The following is a 23,889-nucleotide window of genomic DNA, read 5'->3' on the forward strand; positions in this document are numbered from 1 at the left end:
GACTCAAACGTTTCCACAGGGCCTGCAAGACGGGGCTCTTCTGCCAAGCTTTCAGATGAGGCCAGTGACGGGGACCGCCCCACAACTTGTCCCCTTACCAGGCAACCTTGGCATCTAATTTGTCCCTGACAGTTCCTGTTATCCCCTTCAACTGGTCACGATTACCCATACGTGATGCTGTTAACCGTTTATATCCTTTCTTGCTCATATAGTTCTACCCTAGCTGAGCATCCCTTGTAATACAATAACAGCTAGTACTGAATCGTTTGGCTGGACTCTGTAGATTGAGTTGGGATAGCTACTTCCGCCATCTTGTGGGTTGTTATATGTATTATGATTGTTTTAATGGGTTTTTTAATGGGGTAAATGTTTATGATTTTAATTGTTAGCCTCCTTGAGTCGATAAAAGTCATGAGAGGTGGGATATAAATCTAAGAATGAATGAATGAATGAATGAATGAATGAATGAATGAATGAATGAAATGTTCTATGTTGCTTTCCCATTCCCCACTGGTTTTGTGTACACCACCCCGAGATGTCACAGTGAGGGGTGGTATATAAATTACATGAATGAATGAATGAATGAATGAATGAATGAATGAATGAATGAAATGTTCTATGTAGCTTTCCCGTTCCCTTTTGTGTACACCACCCCAAGATGTCACAGTGAGGGGTGGTATATAAATTACATGAATGAATGAATGAATGAATGGATGGATGGATGGATGGATGGATGGATGGATGGATGTTCTATGTTGCTTTCCCGTTCCCCACTGGTTTTGTGTACACCACCCCGAGAGTGGTGGTATATAAATTAAACGAATGAATGAATTAATTAATGAATGAATTAATGAAATGTTCTATGTAGCTTTCCCATTCCCTACTGGTTTTGTGTACACCACCCCAAGATGTCACAGTGAGTGGTGGTATATAAATTAAATGAATGAATGAATGAATGAATGAATGAATGAATGAATGAATGAATGAATGAAAACTGGCGAATGAAGGAAGCTAATAGGAAGAATGTTGATTTCCTTTAAAATGTGGTGGTCGGAGGAGAGTTCCCCAGATATTTTGGACTGCCAAAAAGAGGGTTCTTCTTCAAATCAAGCCTGACCTCTCACCAGAAGCTCAAATGGCTAAGCTGAGGCTATTGTACTTTAGTCAAATTCTGGAAAGACCTTGCTGAAAAAGACAATCATAATGGGAAAAGTGGAGGGCAGCAGGAGATGAGGAAGCCCCAACCGGAGATGTATTGACTTCTTCAAGGAAGCCATGGCCCTCAGTTCGTTAGTACATTTTGAAGGACATTAATTCATAAGGTCACTGAAAGTCAGAAGTGTCTTGAAGGCATGTAGCATAGACGCACATGTTATTCCGGCAATAATTTCCACCGGTAATTTGGAAACAATTACAACCTTATTCTTACCTGTCAGATGAAGTGGGCTCTAGTCTAGGGGTAGGTGGACTACCCCTGCTCTAGTCCATAAAGACTTATTCCAAAATAAATGTCTTTTTTAAGTTGCCGCCAAACGTTTCTTAGTTTATGCTTAACTAGTTCAACAGGCATCCTTTTAGGGAAGACGATCTCAAGGGGCCTACAAGGAATTGCCGGAGAAACTGGGAGAGCACCGATTCGTATTTGTGCTTAGCAAGAAAAAGTTGTCGTTTGGGATCAGTCTGTGAACGGAAGGAGCCATCCAAACAAAAACAATCCACCTAACGCGATTTTATCAAATCTCAGACACTAAGTAGATTTGGCCCAGGAGAGCACTGGAATCCGAGTCCGGAGTGAGATGAGCAATGGCAAACCAGCTCTGCTTGTCTCCCGCTTGGGAATTCTCCATAGTCCGGGAGCAGTTTGATGGCCCTTTCCACGGTCCCGTCAAACTGAATGTTTAGTACCAATAAATTGCCACTGATCGTGTTCATGATGTTCTGTTTCCCATCCTGGCAACTCCCCCATCTTACAAGTTCTTGCCGTCCACAGGGCGATGCAGCTCGCTTTGGCGCTCCCGGAGAAAAGGGGCCGAATGGACTGCCCGTGAGTATTCCCCCCTGGAAAATCTGGACCAAGATGCAAAACAATACGTGAGGTGGGAGGCACCATAGTAGTAGGAAAAATTGGGGGGAGGGAACAAAAGGGAAGCAAAGGGTGCAGGTGGTGATGTCACTTCCTGTGACATGTCACTTCCGGGGGGCATTGCAGGGAGGTATGTCCAGCTGACATCACTTCCTGGGGGAGGGGAGGTTTCTTGAAGTCTGAAGATTTATTTCAGGGGCTCCTCCATGGTCAAAGAGTTGACAATGGCCGCCCAATGGTGTCCCCGTAAGTCAGCTGTGACCTGGCCACCACCCTCAAAACTTTGCTTGCTACCGAATGGCAAAGTTTAACAGGGCTGGATGTTCACTGCAACCCCTGATTAGGGGAAGAAACACACCTAAGGGTTCATTTACTACCATTCCTGTGAAGGATTTCTCCTGAAAACATTGCAGGTCTCTCTGGAACAATTTCTTGCTTTCTAGAACACTCAACCATAAACGTCATTTTCTACTGACTCTGTATTTTCTCGTACTAACAGCAGTTTTTCACCCCTCAGGGACTACCTGGGAGAGGAGGACTGAAAGGTGAAAAGGGTCAACTAGTAAGTAATCCTCTTATTTAATGGAATTTAGACAACTGTAGAGAGACGCTTGGACAAAAGTGTTTGCTATAAAGCCCGGTCTTCTGTGGCCACCTGCGGTTGCCTAGTGGCAATAGAGAATCATAGAGTTGGGAGGGGCCATAGAGACCATCTAGACCAACCCATGGCTCAATGCAGGATCAGCCTAAAGCATCCAGGGTAATTATCTGTTCAGTTGTTGCTTGAAGACTGCCAGTACAGGGAGCTCAATAGTTCCCCAGGCAGCCTATTCCACTGCTGAACAACTCTGACTATAAAAAAAAAACTTTTCCTAATATCCAGCCAGCATCTTTCCACCTGTAATTTAAGCCCATTATGATGAGTACTGTCTAGGCATGGGCATTTTGGTTCAGATAAGCCAAAACGTACCCAAATCAATGCTGATTTAGCTGTTTTTTAGACCTGAGTATCCATGCATTTAGATGGGCCAAATCAGCAGTGGCCAAATCATGTTTTGGCGATTCAGTGACGATTCGGGCCATTTAAATGCCTCCTCCCCAGCTTTCTTAGGTAGTGCTTGAGAAGGTGTGGGTGTGGGGGGGGGGGAGACCACCCATCAAACAGCTGATAATGACTGGCACTGTGCTCTGATCGGAACAGAGTGGCACGGCTTGCCTGACATTATAAGCTGTTTGGTCGGCTGTTCCCTTTAAAAGCTTGGGGAAGCATTTAAAGGGATCAGAATAGAGGTATTTAAAGGGCTCAATGCACCTGTTGTTATCAGCTATTTGGCAGGCACTTCCCCCCCCCCTTCTCAAGGAAAGGAGACACTCTCTGCTGCCTGGGAAGAGGGAGAATCATCATGTGCATCATGTGCATACCCCCCCTCCCCAAATGCACCCATTCTGTCCACATAGTTGTGGCCTGACAAATGCAGTGTACACCAGGACTGTAGTGATTCTAGGGACAATGGCTTCTGTCTTCTTCACACCATTATCTGCATTTCTCCATTTGACTGAAAAAATAGCTTTGGAATATATCCTCCCATTCTGTTTAAGAAATAGTAAGGCTTCCCTCTGGTGCAAGGAGATCAGGGAGAAGCTCCATGATCCAGAGGAAAGATCTACTCTCAGTGGAATACATCTCTGAGGTCCAACCCATTCCTTCCTCTCTGGGTGAGAGGGTAATTGTTGCTTTTAAATATCATCTTATAAAAATGCCTGGCTCATATTTTCGTTCTTTTTCCTGCAGGGCAGTTCAGGGGAGATGGGAGAGTCTGGTCCTTCAGGAGAGCCAGGTATACCTGTACGTATCTCCGTGTATGCCTTTTGATGTATTTATTGTCCTACCTGACTTTCCTCTGCGATGGGAAACCAAAGCAATATGCAGCATTTTCCTCTTCTCTGTTTTATCTTCACAACAGTCCTGTCAGGCTGAGAGTGTAGAACTGGTCCCAACTCACCCAAGGAAACTTCCCCAGCAAAATGGGGATTTGAACTGGGGTCTACCAGCCCCTGCTGTGTAAGCCCTTCACCTTGCTGGTTTCTGTATGCCTATATACCAGAGTTTGTTTGTTGGTTTGTTTTGTGATTTCTAGCCCACCCCTCTCCAAACATGGTCTCAGGACAGGGATACATCGGTAAAAATACAACTTGCAATACATTTGCATAGAAATCCTGATAAACTAGTTTTTTTTATAACCCAAACTGTTTTCACTCACTCTTGCTAACCTGCTTTGTTTTAAACAATGCATAGCATGCTTAGTAGACTAGACCCTTTATTTTGTTATGTTGAGCCATGTCTGTTGATTGAACAAAGCATATCAGTGGGTCAGGTACTGGATAGAAATAAATGTCCAAGCTATCTGGCCCGATGAGGGGGTAACCAACCAACTGTACCCCCAAAATGGGGGTAGGCTGGGGACCAGATGGCTAGTTGAGGTGCAGCCTGACCTCAACCAAATGCCTGGAGGAAGACTACCATTTTGCAGGCTCCCTGGAACTTCAAGGCTTTCTCACACAGGGTTTTGTGAAACCCTGGGGTTTCTTGATGGCCCTGGAAAGGTTTCCCGAATGGGTGGGAGTTAATTGATTTTTATACATTCTTTCAATTTGTTGAGCATTTATTGGGGATATGACCATAGATGGTCATGTCAATCCCCTTAAATGACCAATGATGGGCCTGGAGGGGGTGGGAAGGGGAGGGGCCCTGGGTGGGCGTGTCCACAGCTCTGTTTCCCAACCATATTCTACACAATCATGCCACTTCTAGGGTTTTGCAAAGCCTGAAGAATGTTTCAGGGGTTTCTCAAAGGTAAAAAAAAAATCAATCAAGAAAGCTGCCCTGTTTTCATCTCCGGCACAATGACTTTGTATGATTCTTCCTAGGGAGATCGTGGTATTGCTGGGGAGAGAGGCGATCCTGGTCCAAGGGGATCTTCAGTAAGTATCCACTGAAACGTCCCAGCCCACCTGCCAGGCAAACAATCTTCCTGAATCATGGGGACCTGGAATGGAGAACTTCAGGCTTTGACCTGAGCAAGGACCTGGTTCCAGAATGAATGTGGAAGACCTCAGACTCGTTTATTTCTTTGCTTTATTTCTATCCCGTGTTTCTCCTCGATGGAGACCCAAAACGGCTTACGTCATTAATATCTCCATTCAGTCCTCACAACGACCCTGTGAGGTAGCTTAGGCTGAAAGGGCGTGACAGGCCCCCAGTTCATGTAGGGAGCCTATATGGTCTGAGTGGGGATTAAAACGGGTTCTCCCAGATACTCGTTTGACCCTCTTAAACACTAAACCACATTGGCTCTTCGTGAAGGAACCTGATTTAATCCTTAACCAAGCCTGTAGATTGGGACATTATTATAGTTTACTTGTTGTTTGCAATTGGCTGAGCTTCAAACCTTCGTTTGCGTGTTGTCCAATTTCACAGAATGTCCACATACATAACATATAGATTGTAGTTCCAGGATTCTTCACCCAGTCCCCCTTTTAAGGAAAAGCAGGGATGGGGGCACAGAAGATGGAAAGTGGGGGTTACGGGTAGGCATGTGCAACCCCTCCCCAAACTATTCGGGAAAGACTAATTTTTCAGCCCCAAGACATTTAAAGTGCAGGAACACACTCTAGTGTCCACCCTAAATTGTGTGTCTAACCACAAACCGGTCAGTCCTAGAGGAGATCAGCCCTGACTGCTCCTTAGAAGGACAGATCCTGAAGATGAAAGTCAAATACTTTGGCCACCCCATGAGAAGGAAGGAAGGACTCCCTGGAGAAGAGCCTAATGCTGGGAGCGATCGAGGGCAAAAGAAGAAGGGGACGACAGAGAATGAGGTGGCTGGATGGAGTCCCTGAAGCAGTCAGTGTGAACTTAAATGGACTCTGGGGAATGGTAGAGGACAGGAAGGCCTGGAGGATCATTGTCCAGGGGGTCACGATGGGTTGGACATGACTTCGCACGTAACAACAACAACAAACCACAGAGCTTGAGGCAAATATCACCTGTCATGATATCACTTCTGGGTCATGCTGGATGTGACATCATGGTGTTGGCACAATCGCCCACCCATTTTCCCACTACACGGGAAGTTCCCTTTATACAGGGGTCCCCAACGTGATGCCAGTGGGCACCGCTGCACCCAGCAACACCTGTTTTGATACCTGCCAAGTATTTTTAGGAGATGGGGAGAGCCAGGTGGGGCTTTTAGAGATTTGATTTGCTGTGCAGATTGTTTTAGATGTTGCTTTGGCAGCAGCTGCCGTTACAACGCAAGGATGTATGCTGTGTTACTGTCATTAAGCCGTGGCAATCATTTTGTGGCTGGCTCCGCCCCATATGGCAGCCATTTTGCAGCCGCCATTATGCTGCTGTGCCCACCACGCCATGTCAGAATTCCAAATGAGCCCACAGGCTCAGAAAGTTTGGCAACCCCTGCCCAAGTATCTGGAGAGGAAGGGGTTTAGAGAGCTCCTTTCCCCGTTCCCTGTTGGTCCGTTGCTCAGTTTAAAGCCACACAACAAGGCTGCCTGGTCAAAGGAAGGAAAGCCCCAGAGTATGAGAGAGAGAACAAAATGGATCCAAAGGTTTCACACTCCTTGGCAGAGGTACAAGTTACCAAGAATGTATTTCTTCCACCAGACACTGTTATAAGGATCGGAAAAATAAGGCCTGGTCTGCTTACGGGAAGTTCTGACCATAGAGTTCTAGACATTTCCTAGAGCAACTCAGAAGCGGCAAGGGTAACTGCAGGAATCACCAGGAACTTTGTGGTCAGAACTACTTGTAAGAAGACGATCCCGCATTTTTCTTTTTAGATTTTCCTTCCAGGGTGCTGCCCCACTGGTTGCCAGGCACTACAAACCTGCACACATCGGATAATGCACTTTCAATGTGCTTTGGCAGCTGGATTCTCCTGTGCAGAACAGGAAAATCTACTTCTAAAGTGCATTGAAAGTGCATTAACTATTGTGTACAGACTAGGTCCTAGTCAGCTTGCCCGGGAGTAGCAGTATAAAAATCCAGTAAATAAATTAATTGACATTAGTGATACAGAGACATCACCCTGCCAACAAAAGTGCATCTAGTCAAGGCTATGGTCTTCCCAGTTGCAATGTATGGCTGTGAAAGTTGGACCATAAGGAAGGCCGAGCGTCAAAGAATTGAGGCTTTTGAACTCTGGTGCTGGAGAAGACTCTTGCGAGTCCCTTGGACTGCAAGGCGAACAAACCGGTCAGTCCTAGAGGAGATCAGCCCTGACTGCTCCTTAGAAGGCCAGATCCTGAAGGTGAAACTCAAATACTTTGGCCACCTCATGAGAAGGAAGGACTCCCTGGAGAAGAGCCTAATGCTGGGAGTGATCGAGGGCAAAAGAAGAAGGGGACGACAGAGAATGAGGTGGATGGATGGAGTCACTGAAGCAGTCGGTGCAAACTTAAATGGACTCCGGGGAATGGGAGAGGACAGGAAGACCTGGAGGATCATTGTCCATGGGGTCGCGATGGGTCGAACAGGACTTCGCACCTAACAACAACAAGTGATACAGACCCTTTGGAGCCAAGCCCATTGTTCAGCCCGAAACCTGTCTCCACAACTGGGTTCTTTTTTCCTCCCAACTAATTTGAAAGAGAGAGTCACTTCCATTCTCAGATAAATACTTGTTTTCCTCTTTCCAGCAATTTGCTCTTGGGCCCCTGTGGGGTTTTATTTGGTCTATTTTCCTTTATCTCGCTTCTGCTTTGGGCCCTTTTTTAAAAAGCAAAAAGCTCGCCCAGCATCGCAGTGGATTTCTCGCTGATGCCCTGGGCCAGTCGGCGCGTGGCCAAAGAAGAGACAGCGCTACCTGACTGGGTTGCGAACATCTGCGAGGGGAAGAAAATAATGTATGATTTGGTCTCAGACCTGGGGGAAAGGAAATTAGTGCTCATTGGAGACCCACAAGAGAATAGGAACAAAGGCGGCGGCGGGACTGTTGAATCAGGTTGCCAACTGTGGGCTGGAAAATTCCTGGAGATTTGGGGGTGGGACCAGGGGAGGGCTGGGTTTGGAGATGGGAGGGGCCTCAGGGAGGTACAAAGCCATCAGGGATGCCAATTTGGGTGGTGGCTGGGAACCTTCTGAGACCTCCAGGCAACAGAGATCGGTTCCCCTGGATTAAACGAATGCATGGAATCCACCTTTCCCAAGAAGCCATTTTCTCCGGGAACTGATGTCTCTTGTCCAGAGAACAGTTGTAATTCTTGGCAGTCTACAAGCTGCACCTGGACGTTCGCAACTAAACCAGTTAAGAGGCTCAGGTCATTGGCGATATGAAAGACCTCTGATTTGAGACCTTGGTGACCTTGGAGAGCCACTGCCAGCCTGAGCAGGCAATGCTGAGATTGCTGGACCAGAGATCTGACTGGACAGGCAGCCGCTTCGGATGACAATACTGTTCTTGAAGCCACAGGAGGCTCCAAACCATAGCTAGACTGGCAAAAAGCTGGGTTTCAATGCCGTCCCTTCGGAAGGCCACTTATCTTTGATGCTCCCTTGTTGCAAATGCCACCGCTGTAACACCGCGGAACCGAAAGGGAAACCAGCCCCTTCAAAGCCGCGATGGCCCGAAGCGATGCGGAAATGTCGGTGCAGGAGGCTCTTAAAATATTTAAATGCATACGACAAAGAACACATCAGGGGAGGGAAAGGACGTGTTGGAAACAGCAGCGTAAAACTGAGAAGCAGGAGAGAGCCGGGGGCTCTTATTATGATGTCTTTCTTGCATTATCCTCTCCTTGAGAAGCTCCTTAGCAGCCGAGTAGCTGGAGGGGACCCTTCCGAGGGGGAAGAGAATGAGGGGGCGATGCATTCTTATTCCCCCCGCGGGGCCCTCTGCACTGCGGGTATGAATTTACTGGGCGTCCCAGGCCCCCGGGATGTTCGCCTGGCCTCGACCCGGGCCAGGGCCTTTTCGATCCTGGCCCCAACCTGGTGGAATGAGCTCCCGGAAGAGCTGCGGGCCCTGTGGGAATTGTTATCATTCCGCAGGGGCTGCAAGACGGAGCTCTTCCGCCAGGCATTTGGTGGAGGCCAGGGTAAAACCCCGGTGTTTCCATCAAGGACCCCTTCCCAAAGTCTATCATAGTCTACTAGAGCAGGGGTAGTCAACCTGTGGTCCTCCAGATGTCCGTGGACTACAATTCCCATGAGCCCCTGCCAGCGTTGGCTGGCAGGGGCTCATGGGAATTGTAGTCCATGGATATCTGGAGGACCACAGGTTGACTACCCCTGTACTAGAGTCTATGGACCAGCTCCCACTCACTCCTAATGGAAGAATCCATCTGAACTGTCTGAACGAGGTGGGATGGGATAGATTATTGGTGTTTTTGACCCACTGGCTTGTTTTATTGTAAATTGGGGTTTTGTGGGGTTTCACTGTATTTAAATGTTTTGTTCCTAGAAAATGTGGCGGTATATAAATCAAAATAAATAAATAAATAAATTATTTAGGGTTGGTAATGTTCAGCTGGGGGCTGTAGATTTTCCGGAATTCCAGCTGATCACCAAAGGACAACCAAAGGTGGGATAAGATTGGGCTCCTGCCTTTGTTGTCGTCATTTGGGAGGATTTTATTGGGTTTGATTGTATTTTAATGTTATTATTGTGTGAACCGCCGCGAGACCGTTCAGGGACCGGCGGTATATAAATTGAAAAATTAAATTAAATAAATAAACAATCTGTTTTCCTGGAGAAAATGGTCGTGAAGGGTGGATATGAGGACATTATGCCCCAATGAGGTCCCTTCCCTCCCCAAACACAGAATTCCCCAGGTTTCACCCTCAAATCCCCAGGAATTCCCTTTCCAAGGGCTAACAGCCCTATGCTCCATGGCAAGGATACCAATTTTGGGTTGGAAAATTCCTGGAGATTCGGGGGGAGAGGGGCGTGTAGAGGATGGAGAGCTCAGTGTGGTATCATGCTATGGCGTCCACTTTCCAAAACAACCATTTTCTCCAGGGGCACTGATCCCTGTTATCTGGAGATCAGTTGTAATTCTGGGAGATCTCCAGGTACTACCTGGAGGCTGGCAACCCCTGGTCTTTCTGTATTGGCATTGTTGTGTCCAGCATCCGTTTCCCAAGCGTGCAAAGCAGGCCAACAGGAGCAAAGCGGTCCATGCTGAAAGATCTCTTCTAACCCCATGCCTGTTCTTTCTTCTCTTTCCTGCAGGGAGCGCTTGGTCTGCAAGGTCCCGCGGGACCAATGGGGATGAGAGGATTCCAGGTCAGTTAACAGGTGTAATCACTTAAGTAAGATGGGATATCCTTTGCTCCATCATGGGCTCAAAGCCCCCAATGTGACACCTTCGGAATAACTAGTGAGAGTACATGGGCTTCACCCAACAGACACACCGGCTCGGTCTTGGATGTCACACGAAACCACGGTTTAATTAAATCCACAACAGTGTGCACGATTATCCAGATGTGGGCTGCTCTAACAACTAAGGTTAGTTAGGAGCCATTGAAACAGGGTTGCCATCGTCTCCATAGCAACTGGTGGGGGCCTAGCAGTAGCAAGAAGGCCTTGTTGGGGGTCTCAGTAATGTCACTTCTGATGCATTCGAGAAGTGACATCACCACAACACCAGTGACACAGGGACGCTTTGCTACATGGACAAAACCTCTGTGGTAGAAGCCATTTTTACCATAGAGTTTTTGCCCAAATACCAGAGTGTCCTGCTTTGCCTGGAACATTGATGAGATGCCAGCCCAGGCCTTCACCACTGCCACCAGCACTGATCAGCAGTGGGAGGCAAGGCCTGTGAGAGGGATTCTAAACCCCTACGTCAAAATCAGGAGCTGAAACCATGGTTTGAAGTTGTGACATGAGGTGAGGTACCATAGTTTCTGGGGATTCCTACTTCTGAGTTTTCCCTGGAAGAAACATGATGGTGAACAAAATGTCATACCTCCTCTGTTTCCTTGCCCTTGAACCTCCTACCCTAAATTTGTGGAACTTGGAAGTTACACATGAGAGAATCAAAGCTCCCTCCCTCCTTCCCTATCTGTCTGACATCTATCATCCATCTAATCTCTCTCTCTGTCTCTATAAATCTTCCTTCCTTCCTTCCTTCCTTCCTTCCTTCCTTCCTTCCTTCCTTCCCTCCTTCCTTCCTTCCTTCTACCTACTATCTATCTCCTTCCTTCCTTCTACCTACTATCTATCTGTCTACCTACCTACCTACCTACCTACCTACCCATCCATCTATCTGAAGTACAGTTGTTATTCTCTGCCCCTCCTCCCCAGTCTGTCTCATGATGAAATGCTTTTTTCCAGGGCCGTAAAGGTGCAAGTGGGGAACCTGGCCTACCCGGTCCTACTGGAATCCGTGGCGGGTACGGTGAGCGGGTAAGAAAACGGTTCTTGGGAAAGGAAAGCATACCCAATATGGCTGGAAGGGAGACCTGTGGGAATCAATGGGTCTCCTTTGAACTAAACAGCAGTTGGAGTGGCTAGACTAGAGGGACCATAAAACGTTTAGCTAATAAAATACCTTAATTTCATTTGGATTCCCTGTTCTGAGGAACCCTCTCTGCCCAGTTCTTTTAAATCTTTGAGGAAATTTTTGAGCAATAACTTTTCATTATTAAATGCCAATTCCTGGAAGCCAACTGAGACGTATTCACTGGGTGCTGTTCTGTTTAACCGGCTTGATCTTGTAAAGGCCATTAAAGTGACTTTCTGTTTTCTAAGAATTTTGGTCTGTCACAGGCCTCCTACAGATGTATGCACGGGGAACCAATAACATTTGGAGATGCAGGAAACACCTTCAGGATTAACCTGAGTAGAAGGAACTCTCTTAGTACATATTGTAAGGTGCACAAACTCCAAGGGAGGTCCTTAGTCAAATGTGCCGAAACTATTTCCCTTCCAGTGTGCAATAGCTAACAGCCACCAGAACAACTCACAATTAAACAAGCCATTGCCTGTTGGGGGAAAGACTATGGCTGTATCAGAAGGTCATCTTCAGGAGGAAAGTTGATTCCTTGGAAATGCAGTGTTGAGGAAGAGTTTATGGATACTGTGGACCACTAGAAAGTCAAATCTGGGTTCTAGATAGGCTTACCAGGGCCCTAGGACTACCTGGCTTGCAGAAGGTTCCAAGTTTGACCTCCAGCATCTTTATTTAAAAGGACTAGGGAGGAGGTAATATGAAAAACCTCACCCTCATGTCCAGAGGACCCATTGCTGGCCCAGGCTAAATAAAATCTGACCTTAACTGTCCAGGGGTCTACTTTTTGTAATATATCACAGGTTTACCCTAAACCCTTTTCTCTCCCTTGTGTGATTTGTTGTCATGTGTTCTCTTCTTCCAGGGCCCTGGTGGAGCATCTGGTCCCAAAGGTAACCAGGTAAGTGAAGCTAATGATTCATCGTGTCCTCAAAAACACACCCATCACTTCATTACAGCCACCTAACATGAGAAGGGTACACAAGTCTACTGGGATTCGGGTTGCCTCCAGGTGTCATCTGAAAATCTACTATTACAGACAATCAAAATCAGTTCCCCTGGAGAAAATGGCTGTGTTAGAGGGTGGAGTCTATGGCATTATATGGCAGAGGTCCCTCCCCTCCCCACACTCCACCCTCAACAGGCTCCACCCCTCCCAAATGTCCAGGTATATCTCTGGTTTGTTTCTGGTCTGTTTGGTTGGGGGTAAAAGTTGTTTGAGGAACTAGATATTAACTAGGTGAAGATTCATTCATTTAAAAGGCTGCCATGTAGAGCAGTGGTCCCCAACCTTTTTATCACTGGGGACTGGTCAATGCTTGACAATTTTACTGAGGCCCGGCGGGGGGGGGGGGTAGTCTTTTGCCAAGGGACGTCAATGCTGCCTGAGCCCCTGCTCCACTTCCTTTCCTGCCGGCGCCCCTGACTTCCTGCCGCCTGCTGGGGGGTGCTGCCAGCAGCAGCTGCGCAGTGCCACACCGAGGGGGGAGTCCAAGCCATGGCAGCTGCTGGAGAACACCAAAGGTGAGCCAGCGGCAGGGCAGCCCCCAAGGCAGCAGCTGAGGAGAAGGACGAGGAGGACCGCGGTCCAGTACCGACTGATCCACAGACCGGTACTGGTCTCCAGACCGGGGGTTGGGGACCACTGATGTAGAGGATGGAGCAGACTTGTTCTCTCTTGCCCCAGAGGGACGGACCAGAACCAATGGGATGAAATTAATGCAAAACAAATTCCATCTAAACATCCGGAAGAAGTTCCTGACAGTTAGAGTGGTTTCTCAGTAGAACAGGCTTCCTCAGGAGGTGGTGGGTTCCCCATCTTTGGAGATTTTTAAGCAGAGGCTGGAGAGCCATCTGACAGAGAGGCTGATTCTGTGAAGGTTCAAGGGGATGGCAGGTGACAGTGGGTGAGCGATAAGGTGGTGAGTGTCCTGCATAGTGCAGGGGGTTGGACTAGATGACCCAGGAGGTGCCTTCCAACTCTATGATTCTATGATTCATTGAAAACAGCTAGTACTGAAAGCCAGTTGACTGTTATTGTTTGCACAACTCCTATTTTTAAAAAGAGACACAATCTATTTTTTCCCTATAAGTTTATTTCATACAGTTTTCGCACATTGTATCCTCTAGATTGGGGGTGGGCAAACTGTGGCTCTCCAGATGTCTGTGGACTACAATTCCCATGAGCCCCTGCCAGCACATGCTCATGGGAATTATAGTCCATGGACATCTAGAGAGCCACAGTTTGGCCACCCCTGCTCTAGGTGGTGGCTGGATATATCCTGGGATTACAACTGATCCCTAAACAAAGTGATAAATTCACCTGGTAGGGTGCCAGGTCTTCCTAGAGGTGTGGGGGTTGGGTTGCCAACATGTTGGGGAACTCCTGGAGATTTTGGGTAGGAGCCTGGGAAGGCCAGGGACCTTGGTGGGGTACAATGCTGTAAAGTCCATCCTGCAAAGCATCCGTTTTCCCCAAGGGAACTGATCTCTGTAGTCTGGAGATGAGCTGTAATTCCAGGCTGGCCTCCCTATCCCTTGGAGAGGAAGGCCACTTTGGCAGGCGGACCCCATAGCATTCTGCCCCCTACAAGTCCCTCCCATCCCCAAACTCCACCCTCCTCAGGCTCCATCCCCAAAATCTTAGGGAATTTCCCAATTTGAAGCTGGCTGCCCAAATCCTAACCAAGAGATTACACAGATGTTGTTTTCAGCTTCAAGGTCCTTCAACCTGTTCCCAGAACCATTTAATGATGTAAACAGTAAAAGCCAAGCTCTTATTATTGGCAGGCCACAAGCTGAAGCACTCAGAGAGTGATTCGGGACCTGCAACTGGCTTCTGCATAATCCTTAAATGTAGTCGGGGGGGGGGCATTTTTGCAGTCCTGCGATGTAGGAAATCACATCTGCAATGGGATAATTTTCTGTGGTCGCCTGTTTCATCTGACCCACGAGCGCCCTCTTTTGGTTTAGAAAAGCAAAGTCTGCTCTGATGAAATACGGTGGGTTTCTGTGCATACAGAGCAATGTCTGCAGCCCAGACAAAAATCTCCCCTGATGTAAGACTACCTCTGGGGGGAAATTGTGCCATGTGACCAGTCACCAAGTATTCCTTGGATACTCTTAAAGGCAGTCATGTTCCTTGCTGTGTTTAAGATGGGGAAAGAAAAATCATTGCTCATTCTGACATCTTAACCACTACACCAAATTGGCTCTAGGAGCATATTTCTTTTCCTCCCTACACACACACAAAAAAAACAAGTGTATAAACCAGGCACAGGGACAAGACTGGACTGCTAAACTTAGGTCTGTAAAGTCTTAATGAACCCTCCAAATTCTTACTTAAGCCGAAACAGCTCTTAAATTTGGCCTACCTTGTGGGGCTGTGGTGTAAAATTGCTTCGAACATGATGTGGATGAATCATGGAATCATAGAGTTGGAAGGGGCCACACAGGCCATCTAGACCAACCCCCTGCTCAACGCAGGATCAGCCCTAAGCATCCTAAAGCATCCAAGAAAAGTGTGCATCCAACCTTTGCTTGGAGACTGAAATAATGTTTCTGCGGCAATCCAACTTCTCGGGGAGGTTTTGGTATTTTCTTGGCCAGGTGTGTTTTTCAAAAGAGCTCCCAGGCACAAATATGAAAGGAGGCAAGGGTTCTTCACCTCCAGCATGTAACGGGGATGCCTGGAGTCTCCCAGCATGAGGGCTGAGAGCAGTTGTCAAAATCTTGGTTTTCACTTTCAGGGCATTGCAGGAGCCGACGGCCTGCCGGGTGACAAAGGAGAGCTGGTAAGTGGCATTCAGTCTAGAACGGCGTTCCACACGCTGAGACCACAGAGCTCAGGGGAAAATGCTTTCTTAGTAAGGTGTCGGCTTCTGCTTTCAAGGTCCCTTCCTTCAGCAGGCCACGGATCTGCTTTTTATTATTTGTTTATTATTTGTTACTAGGGGCCAAGCCTGTTGCATTCAGGAATACAACAGGCAGTGTTTTTTTTTTGGGGGGGGGTGGAAGAATTTTGTAGATGGCCTCCCCCTCCCCCCAGGACCTGGAAAGGCTGCAGGCAGCTGTTAGGGAACTCACCAGCAGGGGCAGCTCTCATGCAGCAGGGATCTGCAGCCTCCGAGCCTCAGAGGGAAGTGGAAGGAGGAGGGGGTGGTCAGGGGTGGGGGATGGAAGGCAATTGGCTGGCCGCTGGACAGACAGGCAAGCCGGTTGGAGGAGGAGGTACTCAGGGGCGGTACAGCCACCCTGAGTGGGTGTTAAGCACTGAGTGGTACTTAAACCATGGGACCAGCTCCTCCTCCAAGGCCTTACCAGAAATTTTAAGTGGAACAGATGTGGATTTATATAATATTTATATAGTACTGCCCCCTCTCAGGCTGGCTGCCTCAGGGCGGTGAACAACATTTAAATATACAATGACAATGAAAATAAAAGATACAATTATTAATGAAACCGTAAAGAGCATTAAAAATTAAAATCATGAATGAGGCAATTATCCGCACCAATAGTAAATTACCGTGATTATAAAGAAGGTAAAGTTATTAGCAAAATGTTACTTGGAGGCAGAATGTGGGGAGGGGGGGCTTTGGAACGGTGAGGGAGGCCTGATTCATTTACACGAGACCACATTTGTGAGCAGGGGAAAGAGTTCAAGGGTCCCACCTCTCCACCCCCTCCAGTGCTTGCGTGATCCCAGACCATCAGGTTTTCAGGGTTATGTAGGTCGCCAGCCCCCAAGTCCAGCTGGTCGGGGAGTATTTTCAGTTTTCAGGTGAGAGGAAGAGTGATTACACCACCAGGCATTTTATAATTCTATTTTATTTGTTATTCTACTAGGGTTTTATTGTAAACTGCCATGAGCCGGCTAGGGCCGGGAATGGCGGCCAATGAATGAATGAATGAATGAATGAATGAATGAATGAATGAATGAATGAATGAATGAAAATACAAGGACCCCAAAGGTAAGGGAAAGCTAGCAGCAGCCTCTTTCCATTAATGAAATTTACCTTTTCCCTCCACTTCTTCATCTACAGGGACCTTTTGGCCCCCCTGGGCAAAAGGGAGAGGTAAGTCCCACCTATGTAATAATACAACTTTCTCCTCTAATTTATCATGTATGCCGTAATGTTCTTAAAAATTCTATTGAGGTTGTGCTAAAAATGAGGATGTTGCTCTCCTCCCCTTTCTATAGCCCCCCCCTTTTTCTTAGGATCTGTTAGCCCAGCCTTTCTCAACTTTTTTACCATTGAGAAACCCTCCAAATATCTTTCAGGCTACAAGAAACCCCAGAAGTGGTTCAATCGTGCAGAATATGGTGGGGAAGCATAGCGGTGGAAGCGCCCATCTGAGGCCCCGCCCTTTTCCATCCCCTCCAGGCCCATCACTGGCCATTTAGGGAAGGGTGGGTGGGTAGAAATGACCATATATGGTCTTTTCACCCAATAAATGTTTAACAAATTTTGAAACATATATTAGAAATTAATTGACTCCTACCCCTCCAGGAAACCCTTCTAGGGCTATCAAGAAACCTCAGGGTTTCACAGACATCTGGTTGTGAAAGCCTGCGTTAGCCTGCACACTTCAACCTGTCTGTCTGTCTGTCTGACTGTCTGTCTGTCTGTCTGTCATCTATCTGTCTGTCTGTCTGTCTGTCATCTATCTATCTATCTGTCTGTCTGTCTGTCTGTCATCTATCTGTCTGTCATCTATCTGTCTGTCTGTCTGTCTGTCTGTCTGTCTGTCTGTCATCTATCTATCTATCTGTCTGTCTGTCTGTCTGTCTGTCTATCTATCTATCTATCGATTTCATCAACTTAAAGAAGTAATGTGGAAAAAAATAATAATTACAGAGATTTCATATTGTCATCCCAGCAGTCTTGAAATTCTTCTAGTGGTCTTCGGTTAACGAGATTAGTTGGTTTTGCCATCACCATCACTGGGAGCTCTCTGAGCTTACAAATCCAAGAATCTGGAGATTCTTCTTGCTTGCACCTCCATGCAATCTGAAGTGCGGAAGCCATAGTTGCATGGAAGAAAACTACTCTGGCCTGTTTTGGTAGCTCCCCAGGAAACACATGTAACAATGTATTTTTTGGATCTAAGGGAAACTTAAATTTTAAAACAGTTTGCAATCGATCATGAACTTTTATCCAAAATTTTTTAATAGACTTCAACCAATTTCAGCACAAGTCCCTTAAGGTTCTCACGTGCCTAAAGATCCCTTCCCAGCCCTCCCAGGCGCCAAGATTTTCCAACAGAGCTGGCCAACCTTATGACACCTAATATTGTTTTGCAGCTCAACTTTTGGGTTCCTGACTTCTGTTCAGGTTGGATTGCAGTTCCCTTTTTGGTTTTGCATGGGATACAAATTGGAAAATGAAGGAAGGAAGGAAGGAAGGAAGGAAGGAAGGAAGGAAGGAAGAAAGAAAGAAAGAAAGAAAGAAAGAAAGAAAGAAAGAAAGAAAGAGAAAGAAAGAAAGAAAGAAAGAAAGAAAGAAAGAAAGAAAGAAAGAAAGAAAGAAAGAAAGAAAGAAAGAAAGAAAGAAAGAAAGAAAGAGGCCTCATGATGAGAAGAGGGCATGGAGCCATTCGGCTGTAACGTTGTCTCCTTTTGCTGTTTCTGTAGGCTGGGAAAAGGGGCGAGCTGGGCCCTAAAGGAGTCCAAGGCCCCAACGGGACCTCTGGCGTCCCAGGAATTCCTGGACATCCCGGCAAGCTGGGTTTGCAAGGAGAACAGGGGGTGCCTGGGATCACCGGGAAAACGGGTCCTCCGGTAAGTCACTTGCACATCTCTAATGCAATCCCTTTTCGATTTGGCTGGCCAGGTTTTCCCCACTCCAATTAGGTTATTTCCTCTTCCGCGGGGTTTTGCAACCTCTAGGTTAGGACCCCACAGTGGGTCACAACAGCCTGAAAGTGGGTCACAAGTCAGCCTTCCTTAAGTCACAAGTCAGCTTTGAGCTGATCCTGCGTTGAGCAGGGGGTTGGACTAGATGGCCTGTATGGCCCCTTCCAACTCTATGATTCTATGATTAATGGCTGCCCCCAGTTGTAATTTGGAAACCAAGATCTGACTGCGGAAGTAGCGTCTTCCACGGCACTGGTATTTATCCCACTGATATTTTTCCTCACTGGATAGACCTGGTGGAATGAGTTGCTATTGGAGGTGCAAGCCCTCCTAGAGCTTTCCAAGTTCTGGGAGGCTTGTAAGATGGCACTCATCCACCAGGCATTTGGTTGAGGGCAGGGATCACCTTTACCATCCAATGGGGCCCCTAGAAGAAGAAGAAGAAGAAGAGTTGGTTCTTATATGCCGCTTTTCCCTACCCGAAGGAGGCTCAAAGCGGCTTACAGTCGCCTTCCCATTCCTCTCCCCACAACAGACACCCTGTGGGGTGGGTGAGGCTGAGAGAGCGCTGATATCACTGCCCGGTCAGAACAATTTTATCAGCGCCGTGGCGAGCCCAAGGTCACCCAGCTGGTTGCATGTGGGGGAAACGCAGAATCGAACCCGGCATGCCAGATTAGAAGTCCGCACTCCTAACCACTACACCAAACTGGCCCTAGCCACCCCCCCCCCCCATTATCCTCCACTCTGAGCCTGGCCAGTAACTGAACATCATAACAGCCTGATGGTAGGAGTGTTTGGAGTTAAGTTTTATTGGTTTATTGTATTTTAACTTTAATTCTGTACATATTTTTATTGAATGACATAAGACACGCCAGGTCCATCTGAAGAGGGGCAACATATGAATATGAATTAAATGAATGATTGAATGAACAAATGAATGAACAAATGAATGAATGTTGATTGTGTAAAATGTTTCCTGATGGTTACTAGGATGAGTTTTTTAGAATCTAATATGAGGATTAATGGGAGTCCTAGAGGAAGAGAGGTCAGAGGTTAGAATGCAACCTCCGTATGTGAAGACTGTGTAGGTTGGAATGCCAGTTGCTTGAGGGAGGAGCTGCCCCCTTTGCAAGGTGTTTGTTGGTTTCTCAGAAACATCTGGTTAGCCACTGGAAAGAATTAGAAGGGTGTCAAGAGCATAGTTTTCCCTAGAGCACCAAAAACCCACTTGTGTGTCACCATCCTTAAAAGGTTGGGGGCCACTGCTCTGCTGCTCATTCTAGACAAGTACTCATGCTAGACTGTTTCACAAGTCTTGTGTTGTTCAAAACACACAGGAAGCTGCCTTCTACTGAATCTGACCCTTGGTCCATCAAGGTCAGTATTGCCTATTAAGGGTCAGAAACCCCCATGTATTTCTGCCATGATTATATTTCTGGTCTGATTTAGTGTGTCCATCTGACCTGACTCATGGGCCTTGATGTAACCCAGATGCTTTTGTTTGACACCTCAAAGTTGCTTCCCTGCTGTTGTATTTTATGCATACCAACCTCCCCAAACATTCCTCACTTCCTCTTCCTTATTGCCCTCTATTTCCCTCCCTGTTTGCTTTCCTTAGTTCCCACATCTTCCCGTCCCTTGATGCTTGGATTGTTATCTTCATATTGTGACTTCTTTTGAACTGTGCCTGGTTCGCATTCCCAGGAGAAGGGGAGTCTCCCTCAAGCCCCTGTACCTCCTACCCTATGCTTTGTGGGCCAGTTCTGACTATGCCTTCAACATAGATGCTGGCATTTCTAATAAAGAAACTTTAATCCAAAGAGTTTGTTAATTTAGAATCGAAGTCTCTCACAGTCAGACTGGCAGTGGCTCTCCAGGGTCTCAGACAAAGGTCTTTCACATTCCCTACTACCTCACCTTTTAAATTGCCCCAGGGACAGAACCTATTACCTTCTGCATGTAAACTGAAGGCACTGCCACTGAGTTATAACTTGCTGTCCCCCCCCTCCCAATATTTGCATATGCCACGTGTATTTGAAAGGCTGTCCCTTGGAGGATGGCAGGAAGTGGTTCCTGTTAGCAGCAGAGGATAGGACCTGCAGTAATGGGTTTAAACTATGTGTAGAACAGTCATGGTTTAGTAGGGAGGAAAAACTTCATAGTGTGAGTAGTGGAATCGACTGCTGTCTGTCCAGAAGAACTGGTTGGCCATTGTGTGAGACAGTCTGCAGGACTAGGTGGACCACTGGTCTGATCCAGCAAGGCTCTTCTGATGTTCTTACAAGAAACGATATATGTTTATCCAAGAAAGTTTGCAAAACCCTTCAGTGTAGTGCAACCTTATTACCTGTGCAGAAATGCTTGAAAAGTTCAGTGTTTGCATAATTTGTGGGGAGCCAGGGACTTGAGAGCTTTCTGACCTCTGCAGGCAAACCGTTCCACAAGTAACAAGCAAAGGATGTGGTTGACTAGATTTCTTGGTTTAATTTCAGGGGAAAGAAGCCAGCGAGCAGCACATACGAGAAATCTGTGGTGGGATGATCAGTGGTAAGTAAAGGCGGCCGGGGGGGGTGGGGGGTGGGATGCTGTATTTTCCATGATGGTTCTACTTCCTGGATCTAAAACGGACCCCATCAATACATTTAAAATCCCCTGATAAACATTTAACGGATTCAAAACTATATGAAAATTGAATTAACTCCCTCCCATTTGGGAAACCCTTCCAGGGCTGTCAAGAAACCCTGGTTGAGACAGCCTGATCTAATGTGTGAAAACACCTATATGGTTCTTGACCTAGATCACCCTTGCCAATTGCATCAGATCTCAGAAGCTTAGCAGGGAAGGCCCCAGTCAGCATTTGGCTGAGAAACCACCAAGGAAGTTCAGGGCCACTACAGGGAGGCAGGCAATGGCAAAACTTCTTGGCACCTCTGTGCTGAACAGGATGACCCAGACCTTGGAAGCCAAGAGGGTCATCCGTGGTTAGTTCTTAGACGACATACTACCAAGGCTGTTTAGGGCTGTTGTGTGGAGGTAGGCAATGTCTTGTGAACCCTATGAGGTCTCTGTAATGCAGCTGCAACTTGACAGTAAAAACCAAGAAAAAACCTAGATTAATGATTCATAGAACCATAGAGTTGGAAGGGGCTATCCAGGCCATCTAGTCCAACCCCCTGCTCAATGCAGGACCAGCCTAAAGCACCCATGAGATCTGTCCAACCACTGCCTGAAGACGGCCAGTGAGGGGGAGCTCCCCATCTCCTTAGGCAGCCCATTCCACTGCTGAACTAGACTCCTAGAATCCTAGAGTGGGAAGGGGCCATGCAGGCCATCTAGTCACACCCCCTGTTCAATGCAGGATAAGCCTCCAGCATCCAGGATAAATATCTGTCCAGCCACTGATTCATAAAGAGGGCAAATAACTAACTTGCCTTTTATTTTTAATCTTTAGAGCAAATTGCCCAGTTAGCTGCTAATTTGAGAAAGCCCTTGTCCCCTGGGCTCACTGGTCGGGCGGGGCCGGCTGGTCCCCCAGGTCCTCCTGGGAAATCAGGGAGCATCGGACATCCTGGGGCTCGAGGTCCACCTGGCTACAGAGGGCCCCCAGGGGACTTGGGAGATCCTGGTCCTCGAGGTGAGTCCGATTTCAACCTGAAACAGGGCCAGAACTACCTCTCGGCTCCTGTCTATCCGGCTAGTACATATGGTTGTTATTTTTTAAAAAATACTATCTTCTTCCAGGGAGCTTATAATAGGACATATGGCTCTGGTTTATCTTCACAACAACCCTGCCAGGTAGCTGAACAAGCACAACCTTCCTAAGGCCTCCAATGCAGATCAGGGATTTGAACTCGATAGAGTTGGAGGGATCTAGTCCAACCCCCTGCAGAATTCATGAAATTCACAATTAGCTGTCCATACACAGTGACTCCAATTCCATGCCCAGATGATGCTTCCCCCCAACCTAGAATCCCTGGACAGTCTGGCCTGAAGGAAATTCACTTCCTGATCCCGAAGTGGCGATTGGCATTTCCCTGGGCAGGCGAGAAAGGGCCAAGCATGGACACAATCCCTTCTGGCCTCCCCACTCACAAGCTGCCTATGTTCAGACTCAGCATTTCTGTCAAATGGCTATCTAGCCTCAGTTTAAATACTTCCAAGGAGGGAGAACCCACCACCTCCCGAGGAAGCCTGTTCCACTGAGGAACCACTCTGTCAGGAAATTCATCTGGATGTGTAGCCCAAAATTCTTTCAAAGAGCAGAACTCAGAGGATGACGTAATTGCTTTGTTGCCAACATGCGTGCGATTCCTTTTTCAGCTGGCAAACATGATTAATAAGGTGCTCTATACACACCTACCCAATCCCAGTCAGCATTGAGACTTGACAGCACTAGGAAACCAAACACGTTCTTTCTTTTGCCTCTGTCATGAGATTTCGAATGTTACAATGTCAATGCCAAATCCATTCTGTGATGGGAATATGCTGTTAGCAATCAGGGTTGTGCGGTTCGGCAAAATTTGGCCACCTTGGCAGTCACCGGAGCCCGAGGTGGCCAGTGTCGCGGCGTGGAGATGAGGGGCAGTGGCACTCCAGCCAATGGCTGCATGCAGGGGCAGAACTCTTTGCCTATGTATCACCGCCAACCCTCCTCTCCGCGCCGCGGCACTGGCCTCCTATGCGTCGCTTTGGGCTTCGATGGTCGCCAAGGCAGCCGAACCGCACTGAAGCACACAACACTATTACCAATAGGTGCGATATCCTCCAGGTGGGTGGGCAAATCTTGTGGCAGAACAAGCACTCTAGCTGGAAGGTGGGAATAACTGTTTTCAAACTAATGCAAAGGACAGTCTCATTATGTGGGTGCGTGTCCTAAAATTTAGGGCTCAGGCAGAGGAACCTGCTTAATCTGCAAGCCAGTTTGCTCTGCATCCATTTCCCATTCGTTGCTGATAGACTAACCAACTTGTAGCCCCTTGCTCGGTTTAATCTTTTCTTATGTCACTCACAATAGGTGATCTCGGCGAGAGAGGAGACAAAGGTGCCATCGGGAAGGGCATAGATGGACCGGTTGGGGATCAAGGACCTCAAGGTAAGTTGACAGGAAATCATCTATCTAACAGCCATGTTTTGTCTCCATCTGCGGATATTTAAATCCACAGATCAGGGTCATGCGGACACTGAGCAAATGTTTCTGCAAACTTGGGGGACCTCCAAGTTTGCAGAAAAATCAGAAATGTTTGCAGCCTACCCTCAAGAGTGCGGAGGGGACTGCACTGAACTCAGTGATGAGGGTGAGATATAGGATTCCCCCCTCACTAGTTTCATGGGTCCCACAAGTAATATCCACGTCAGCTTGGTGTAGTGGGTTAAGAGTAGCAGCCTCTCATCTGGAGGGCTGGGTTTGATTCCTT

At 47.3% G+C, this 23,889-nt stretch overlaps 1 protein-coding gene and 1 long non-coding RNA gene across 2 annotated transcripts in view; one reads left to right on the plus strand and one right to left on the minus strand.

Moving 5' to 3' along the window:
* Positions 1–23,889, plus strand: part of COL9A3 (collagen type IX alpha 3 chain) — a 60,299-nt gene that overhangs the window by 33,495 nt on the left and 2,915 nt on the right. Inside the window, exons 19-31 of the mRNA XM_077335811.1 lie at positions 1,991–2,044; positions 2,601–2,645; positions 3,876–3,929; positions 5,012–5,065; positions 10,335–10,388; positions 11,442–11,513; positions 12,482–12,517; positions 15,366–15,410; positions 16,659–16,691; positions 18,251–18,397; positions 20,968–21,022; positions 21,927–22,109; positions 23,490–23,567. Coding sequence (XP_077191926.1) covers positions 1,991–2,044; positions 2,601–2,645; positions 3,876–3,929; positions 5,012–5,065; positions 10,335–10,388; positions 11,442–11,513; positions 12,482–12,517; positions 15,366–15,410; positions 16,659–16,691; positions 18,251–18,397; positions 20,968–21,022; positions 21,927–22,109; positions 23,490–23,567 — 910 coding nt within the window. The remainder of the gene's footprint in view (positions 1–1,990; positions 2,045–2,600; positions 2,646–3,875; positions 3,930–5,011; positions 5,066–10,334; positions 10,389–11,441; positions 11,514–12,481; positions 12,518–15,365; positions 15,411–16,658; positions 16,692–18,250; positions 18,398–20,967; positions 21,023–21,926; positions 22,110–23,489; positions 23,568–23,889) is intronic.
* Positions 1–23,889, minus strand: part of LOC143836486 (uncharacterized) — a 49,150-nt gene that overhangs the window by 8,371 nt on the left and 16,890 nt on the right. The gene's annotated exons all lie outside the window — the stretch shown is intronic.

Source organism: Paroedura picta, chromosome 4 (genome assembly GCF_049243985.1).
Source record: "Paroedura picta isolate Pp20150507F chromosome 4, Ppicta_v3.0, whole genome shotgun sequence".
Taxonomy (NCBI): Eukaryota; Metazoa; Chordata; class Lepidosauria; order Squamata; family Gekkonidae; genus Paroedura; species Paroedura picta.